Source organism: Rosa rugosa, chromosome 2 (assembly GCF_958449725.1).
Source record: "Rosa rugosa chromosome 2, drRosRugo1.1, whole genome shotgun sequence".
Taxonomy (NCBI): domain Eukaryota; kingdom Viridiplantae; phylum Streptophyta; class Magnoliopsida; order Rosales; family Rosaceae; genus Rosa; species Rosa rugosa.
In genome coordinates this window covers 19,555,003-19,562,640 of record NC_084821.1, presented here as the reverse complement: position 1 = coordinate 19,562,640, position 7,638 = coordinate 19,555,003, and the positions used below count along the sequence as shown (strand labels likewise).

The 7,638-nt window shown below is 37.9% G+C and overlaps 1 protein-coding gene across 3 annotated transcripts; it reads right to left on the bottom strand.

The window, feature by feature from the left end:
* Positions 1-321: 321 nt before the first annotated feature.
* Positions 322-7,269, bottom strand: LOC133731631 (serine/threonine-protein kinase GRIK2). 3 transcript variants are annotated; one of them, XM_062159009.1, is made up of 14 exons: positions 6,925-7,269; positions 6,572-6,697; positions 6,119-6,326; positions 5,516-5,905; positions 4,987-5,061; positions 4,832-4,876; positions 4,428-4,502; positions 3,520-3,607; positions 2,695-2,819; positions 1,951-2,046; positions 1,589-1,655; positions 1,062-1,177; positions 860-938; positions 322-775 (listed from the first exon to the last, which is right to left on the bottom strand). In XM_062159009.1, the coding sequence occupies exons 4-14, from the start codon at positions 5,840-5,842 to the stop codon at positions 603-605; spliced, it is 1,266 nt and encodes a 421-aa protein (XP_062014993.1). In that variant the 5' UTR covers positions 5,843-5,905; positions 6,119-6,326; positions 6,572-6,697; positions 6,925-7,269; the 3' UTR covers positions 322-602. The 3 variants fall into 3 exon arrangements, with proteins under 3 accessions (XP_062014993.1, XP_062014992.1, XP_062014994.1); XM_062159008.1 differs by having other exon boundaries at positions 6,572-6,636; XM_062159010.1 differs by lacking the exon at positions 6,572-6,697.
* Between the last annotated feature and the right edge of the window lie 369 nt (positions 7,270-7,638).

The window sequence follows — 7,638 nt, the reverse complement described above, 5'->3', positions numbered from 1 at the left end:
TACCACTCCGGAGTTGAGAGCAACTTGGATATTGCCCCTCCCAAGAATTCGAACCAGAGACCTCGTATTACCATGAGAAGCCCTACAGCAACCCCCTTACTTGTAGCCTAACATGCTTCCACTAGACCAATGCACATTGCGCAGTGCTCACATGGTGATGGGAACGAATTCTTTTCCGGTACAGTTACGAATAAGATACTGCACAATATGAGAATCAAGCTACTTGATTTCAAGTAGTATCGTCACACCAACCAAAGAAACACAAAATAGAAGGTTCTGTCGATAATTAAAAAAGCCATATTCCATGTGTCAGACGCCGGATGATAAGCAAGTTGAACACATATTTTCTCATCAAATCAAACAAGAGAATTCCAAAAGCAAACAAATAAATAAACAATTTTGGCAACTCTAAAACCAAAATTGGAAAGCCAGAACCTCAACTTCCTTCTCCGGCCAAGGTAGGTTGCAAACCAAAGTTCCTCTAAGGCTAGTTTTCGCCATGATTAACCACTGCAGATAAGATTGCAAGTCAAAAGAGAAGGAAAAGACAAAACAACAAAACCTAACTTTTTTGCTATACATAAATCAACTCCCTAAAAAGTCTAGTCAGTGTGGGTTATGCTACAGTCATCTTTTGTCCCATTAAATTCCTCTCTAATACTCAGACTCTTGCGACGCCGCTTGCACCAGCATAAATAATGAGGCATTCTCCCATCATTTCCAACAACCCAACTATGCTCTGCAACTTCCTCCAAAGTCATCCTCATTGCAGGGTCTGCATAATGAAATGTTACAATCATCAACATACTGTGAAAAGGGTGGCACTATCAGCAATCCATAATTTTTAACATTTACCAACCTTTGCACAGAAGCCCTTCGAGTAAATTCTTCAACTGTGGGGTCATATTCTCTGGAAGTACTAAAGGGTTATTAACAATCTGCAGAGCAATCAAACAACCAATAAGATACAACATAGGTAATACCATATAACACTGGGCTTGAAGCATACACCAATAGTTATTTTGTAGTGATGTCCTAAAGGAATACTGAGATTTCCATACCTTGTCATATGTATCCTGCAGAGTATCTCCAAGGAATGGGTATTGTCCCAATACCATACAGTACAAAGTAACCCCCACTGCCCATGTGTCAGCAGCTTTACCATGATAGGTTAGGCCTGTTGATCAGCAGAAAACATATGTAGAATAAGAACGGGGTTGGCAATGACCACAACTAGATTCAAATCCAGCTCAATCAGGGTTGTTTTCATGATGTACAGAAATCTGACATTTCAAGTTGGAACTGATGTCTCAAAGAGGGAAACTTAAGAAAGGTCATAGCTGACTTACTTGAATGTCAGTTTTGCCTGTTTGTGTCGGGTATAATTTTCCTAGGTAAATTATTCATAAACATGATAGATGGATTTGAATCTAGTCAACCTGTGTTGTTAAGGGAGAATGTGCAACTAAGCCCAGAGGCCACTGAAAGACCCTACTTTCCTGTTTTGTTATATTACTTAAAATAAAAAATAAAATAAAAAGATTTACAACATTCAGGTGCACTATTGTATCTTAGAAGAAATTCCTACCTAAACAACATTCAGGTGCAGTGAAAACAGGAGTCCCTGGAGATCGGCGCAGCTCGTCATTATCATCCTGCAGTTGAGACCAATACAATGCCTTATGTTTTGTTACAAGAGATATGCCTTATTTGAAATATTAATACCCAAAAACATTGTTTGAACAAATATCAGAAAGAACTAAAGAGATATAAGATCTGAATGCTCTAAAGACAGTGAAAGTGTGAAACTACCTGACAGTAAGCTCAACTCTTTAACAGTCAAGTACTCCTTTTGAAAAAAAAAAAAAAGAAAAAAAAGGGAAGCAAAACAAACAAAAGAAAAAATATACTACTGTGTCAGAGTGTTCCAAGTGTCAGCAGTTCCATTACCTCAAAAACTTGGCTGACGCTAAAATCCCCAATCTTCACCGTACCATTACTACTAACCAGCAGATTATCAGGTTTGATATCACCATGTACTATGTTCTGTTTTCAAAAGAAACACATGAAAATTCACCACAGTAACAATGACAAACCAATCACTGTACATTGCAGGCACACACACACACACACACACACACAGACAGGGAAACAGCTACAATTCTTCTGAGATATGTCATGCATTCATATAACATAAAAGGCCAAATTTTAAAAACATCAATCTTTACTCTCCATGCTCTTACTAAATAAACAAAACAGCTTTTTTATCAAATAGGACAGTGCACCCAACTACCTCTGCTCCAACCAGATACAAAGAGCCATCTTAATCTGGCATCAAATTCAATTCTTTACAGCGTTACCAATTTATAATAAGTTGCTTGCTTGTACTGGTTATATAAGCAACATACTGAAGCAGATAAAAGACACATTATAGTATTAAGCATAACCAATCTCTTTAGCCAATATACACAAATGTTGTCTTATTACATGCAGAACATTGCCTTTTAATTTTATGGTAACGGTACTTGCTATCCATAGAATATTTAACTAAATCATTTCAATCCATGTGTAACAAGTTCATGCAATCAGCTGATGACAAGGAAGAAAAATACTATTGCAAAATGAAGACAGCTACTTAAAAGAAAATATCATTCCCGAAAGAGAGATATGCATAAAACCAGACTTTAATCATACATGATCATGGAGGTACATTAGCCCTCGAACTATGTCCCGCAGGTACTTTCTTGCAGTAGATTCTCCTAGGCCGCCTGGTGGACCAGAACCCTCACAGACCCATTTGCCTTCCACATATTCAAGAACTGAAAAAACAACACGAACAGATAAAATAAAACTTGCAGTCAGACATGAGACCAGGATTCTACTTGAAAACATTCAACACTGCAAAAATCAAAAGCTTTTAGTAAACTGGTCTGCAATCTTAGTCAATTCTTCTTCTCTCCTGTACAAAAATAAGAGTATAATATATCTTTCAGTGCGATCCTTCTACAATTTCACTAACTAAGTACGCCAAATTTAATATCTAATTTAATGATTTGTGTTCCTAGTTTGATTGGGTTTAGTATTTCTTTCTAAAAAATTCCAGTAATATCATTGGAATAGACCGAAATAGTCAAACTGATAAATGTAACTATCAAAATCATCCTCATAACACTACCATCACATTATAGTAAGGAGAGAAATTATGCCCTGGCAGAAGTTTCCATAAACTTTTGATAAAAAACATCATCTTTAAGTTTTATACTAGTATGGGTGTTTTATTGGGCTCTAGTTTGACATTCCCTTGAAGTCCACAGGATGTTGGGACCCATTTGTTGAAACATAAAATTGTAGAAACAGTACACTCATTCCCTAATAAGCATCTAGACTAGGGAACAAGATGTAAAAATCTCTTTTCCTGGGAAGAGTTTAAAGCAAAAATACATTTATGAACAAGAAAATAAGTTTAAACTGTAATTAGCACTAAAAAGGAAAAAAAGAGGCTAAATAGACAATAAGTACCCATGTAGAAATGGTCTGTGTCTGGGTCGTCAATCACCTCAATGAGATTAACTATGTTAGGATGTTCCAACATTTTCATAATAAGAACCTGTCAGGTACAAAAATATAAGATAATCAACATTCCTCCCTTCAAGTGAAAGAATTTGATATGAATAAGTAAAAGGAAGTAAAAATGAAAAAAAAAATTTATATATATATATATATATATATATATATATATATATATATATATATATATATATATATATATATATATATACGGATCCGTTCGAGAGCGGACGTCCGCAACCCAGAAAAAGTGCGGACGTCGCTGCTCCGGCCTCGATCAAGCAGCGACGGCGCGGCGCGGCTTGCCGGAGGGATGCTGGGGGTCGTGCGGAGGGGTCTGCGGTCCGATGGAGTCGCCGGCGACGGTTCTGCTGTGCTGCACAGAACCTGCAACTGCAGGTGAGGTGGCTGCCCAGAAACCGGCAAGCCCGACCTCCTCCGACCTCGAACTCTGCCCAGAAGAGGTCTGGAACGCCTCCGGACTCCCTCCGGCCAGCCCGCGCCGCCGCCGCCGCCTGCTGCATCGACGTCCGCACTTTAGCGACAGTGCGGACGTCCGCCCTTGATCGGGCCTCTATATATATATATATATATATATATATATATATAGAGAGAGAGAGAGAGAGAGAGAGAGAGAGAGTATAACAAGCATAAGCCAGAGTAAAGTGGTATATGAGCATGCCAAAACAAAAATATAAAATAAAATACAATGCAGACCCAGCATATAAACAACGATATACAATTCTCCTGATGTTTCTTGATACTCTGATATTACAATCAACAGAAAGAAACAAGAAGCAACTACAAAGCTACTGTTCAAGGGTCTCCAATAAGAACATGAAAAGACATAAAACACATACCTCACGAAGAACGTCTGTCATAGCTGTCTCCGAAGGTGCAACCCGGAGTTTTAATAAATGAGATTTATGAAACGCCTGCAAAATTCAGCATAAATTAATAAAAAAGGATCCTTAACTTAATCTACAGATAAAGTTATCATCAACCAAAAGCGCTTTTCAGTATATTACAAAAAGAAAAAAAGGAACCTTAACTTATAGCAAACCTGATCTACAGTTATATCATCAACCAAAAGTGATTTTCCGTAACTTAAAGTAAAAGAAGGGAAAATTGCATATAAAGAAGCACTATAACTTGTCCCAGGTAAAAAAAGCTGATGCATCAGAATTTCCTTACTCGTTATCTTAATAGTTCTTTCCTTCATTCAAAACATCCAAGCTAGAAATTTAAGAAAAACAAACAGTACCTTTAGTGCATAATGCTTTCCATCTACAAGGCTTCGATACAAAACCTGTTTCACATACAACACAAAAGGGCTAAACAAACCTTTACAGTAAGCAGCAAAACAAACCTTTACAGTAAGCAGCAGAAACAAACAAACACCATCAGTACAGAACTTACCACTTTCCCATAACTGCCAGAACCAATCTTACACTCTCGAACATACTCATTGACCATCTTATTCCCATCATCATCCTGAGTGCGAATGCAAAAGCTTGTAAGTAGTTTAAGAAATTGCTTTCAAAGTGGACAGCAAAGCAGTCCAAGACTGTCTAGTTGGTTTGCAACCCATCACCCACCCCCATATAAAAATATCGCAACTTCAGTTTTTCACCAAATTGATGGCATGAACAGCTTAGGACTATACTTGACCCTTTAGTATGACATTCAGAAGTAAAACCAAAATCCCAGACATAATCATTAACAGAAGATGCAAAAAGTAGGCAGATCTTACAATTTTCAAGCTGACCAGATAATATGTTAAAATTTTGTTTCAACTTTCAACTGATTTACTATAGTTTCTACCAAAAGGACTGATCTTATCATTCATTATTGAAAGAGTACTAAGCACCATACTAATATCAGAAACCCTTAAGCTTCTTGTGACACAATTACACACTTCAAAAAAATCAAGACAAGACTAAATTACCTCTGTGCGAACAACTTTGTGGGTTTCCTTCACAGGGTACTGCCTGCAAATCATTCCATTCTGTTCTCTGAAACTTAGTATCTCATCAGGACGTTTGGCACGACTTTGCTGCTCACTTTCTTCAGCATTGCCCATACTTGTAGCATCATCATTATATGAACAATCATAATCATCTTCTAAATCATCATCCAACAAATGCTCCTGTGAAGGGTGACTACTATAGCTATAACTAGGCTTCCTTTTCGGTTTGGGCTTTCTAGCAATAGAGAAACCAAAGCAACTGCAGCATCCCATCATTCTAGCAATACAGACACTCTTATGGATCATTAGAAACTTGATGTGTGAAGTAGTTACTATAGCTCCCAACCAAAACAAATTTTTTTCCAAAACCTGCAAAACAACATACCGATTATTCCAGACCAAAATTCATGACAGAAATGTCATGTTAACTTGCACAATATTCATATAAAACAGGAGAAAAGATAACCTCTGAACACTGAATTGTTTTTCCATGATTATATTAAGCAAAATCCCTAGATGTAATCCAAACCCCTCATGTTCGATTAAACATTCACAATTACGATTCTGGCAGCGAATGCAAACCTGATTTTACAGAGGGAGGGGAGAGGGCTTCAGGCCCAATTCAGCTCTGCTATTCAAGTGGATGCCACTCAGCCAAATGAAAGAAATAGCTCGCAATATTGAAACCATCACGATTCAAACACAGCATAGCGATGACTCCAGTTTTTATATATCCACTAATGCAGGCTCAAACCCACACCACCCCAACCAACAATAAGTTGACCTTGTCCTGGATTACATTTACAGAAGCACAGAATCTTCAATAATTAACAACAAACATATTAAAATTAGCAAATCCAGCACCCTACGTATAAAAAATAGAGATCAAATTCATAAAAAAACAGGGTCGCGTGGAACTCTCAGACGCCATCAAGCAACTATGCCAACCATATAGTTTGAAATGTAAACGCAAAAAACAAAAGATGAACAGTTTGTTCCATTTAATTATACAATTATAATCTGTATGCGACGTACCTGTATTCAGAGAGATGCAGAGTCCTTGTTGATGGAAAATCCCAATAAAAATCCAATCTTTCCCACTACACAAATCAACCAAGCATCAAACTTCAGAACCCAGAAGAAAACCAATAGAAAAAGAAACTAGAACCCAAAAATTCAGAGAGAATCAGATGCTTTGCTGAAGCAAAATCCCAATCTTTCCCACTACAGAAACCAACAAAGCCTCAAACTTCAAAACCCAGAAGAAAACTCAAAGGAAAAACGACTTAAAAACCTAAAAAAAGCCAGGTGCTTCAGATAAAAAAAAAAACCCTAATTTATAACCAAATGAGAACCAAAAAGCAACATTGAGAACGAATTGAAACTACCTGAGAAGGAGAGACGGAACCCCTAGGATGGCACAATCGCCAGAATTGAATCTAATCGAACGGGGATGGGGAAGGACAAGGGATTTGGGGAAAACGAGAAGGAGCCAAATTGGGGGAAGAGAGCATCAAAACAGAGCTGGGTGTTATTTGAGGAGGGTGATAGGAGGGGCAGAACGGGGAATTCAACGCGAAAGTCGCGTCCGGCAAGATGGCTAAAAATGGTTGCTTTGCTTGTCGTTCATCGAAGGAGGAGAGAAGGAGACGAATGGAGGGAGGGAGGGAGGAGACTGGTGGGTGGGCTTGTTGACAGTTTTGTGTCCTTTTAGGTGTGTGATGGGTTAGGACTTAGGAAGTTGGGGGACCAAAGGACACTGACACCAACAGCACTCGAGTCCAACTGCCTAGGGTGCCACAAGCCCACAATGTTTGTCATTCTGCATTCTTGTTTTGGTAAATTTCCAATCTACGTGAGCCATGCACTAGGAAGATTTTGAAATATATAGAAAAATAATCATGATAGCTAGCATTATTGGAAATATGACTTGTAATCATCAGAGAGTATTCTATACAGCGATGTATAACTAATTAAATTTAGAATATGATTATATGAGTGACGTAAATTTAGAATATGATTATATGAGTGACGTAAATTCATATATAGTCAGCAGTCACTTTCTTACTCGTGGAAGGGTTCTTGTTTTTCGACCCTAGAGG

What these genes read in the sequence shown, in the direction of transcription:
- LOC133731631 (XM_062159009.1), bottom strand. Translation starts at nt 5,842, where the DNA reads ATGATCCATAAGAGTGTCTGTATTGCTAGAATGATGGGATGCTGCAGT. An exon ending in CTGGCAGTTATGGGAAAGTG is followed by an intron (nt 4,877 to 4,986) that starts GTAAGTTCTGTA and finishes TATGTGAAACAG; the next exon opens with GTTTTGTATCGAAGCCTTGT. An exon ending in TGCAGGATACATATGACAAG is followed by an intron (nt 939 to 1,061) that starts GTATGGAAATCT and finishes ATTGCTCTGCAG; the next exon opens with ATTGTTAATAACCCTTTAGT.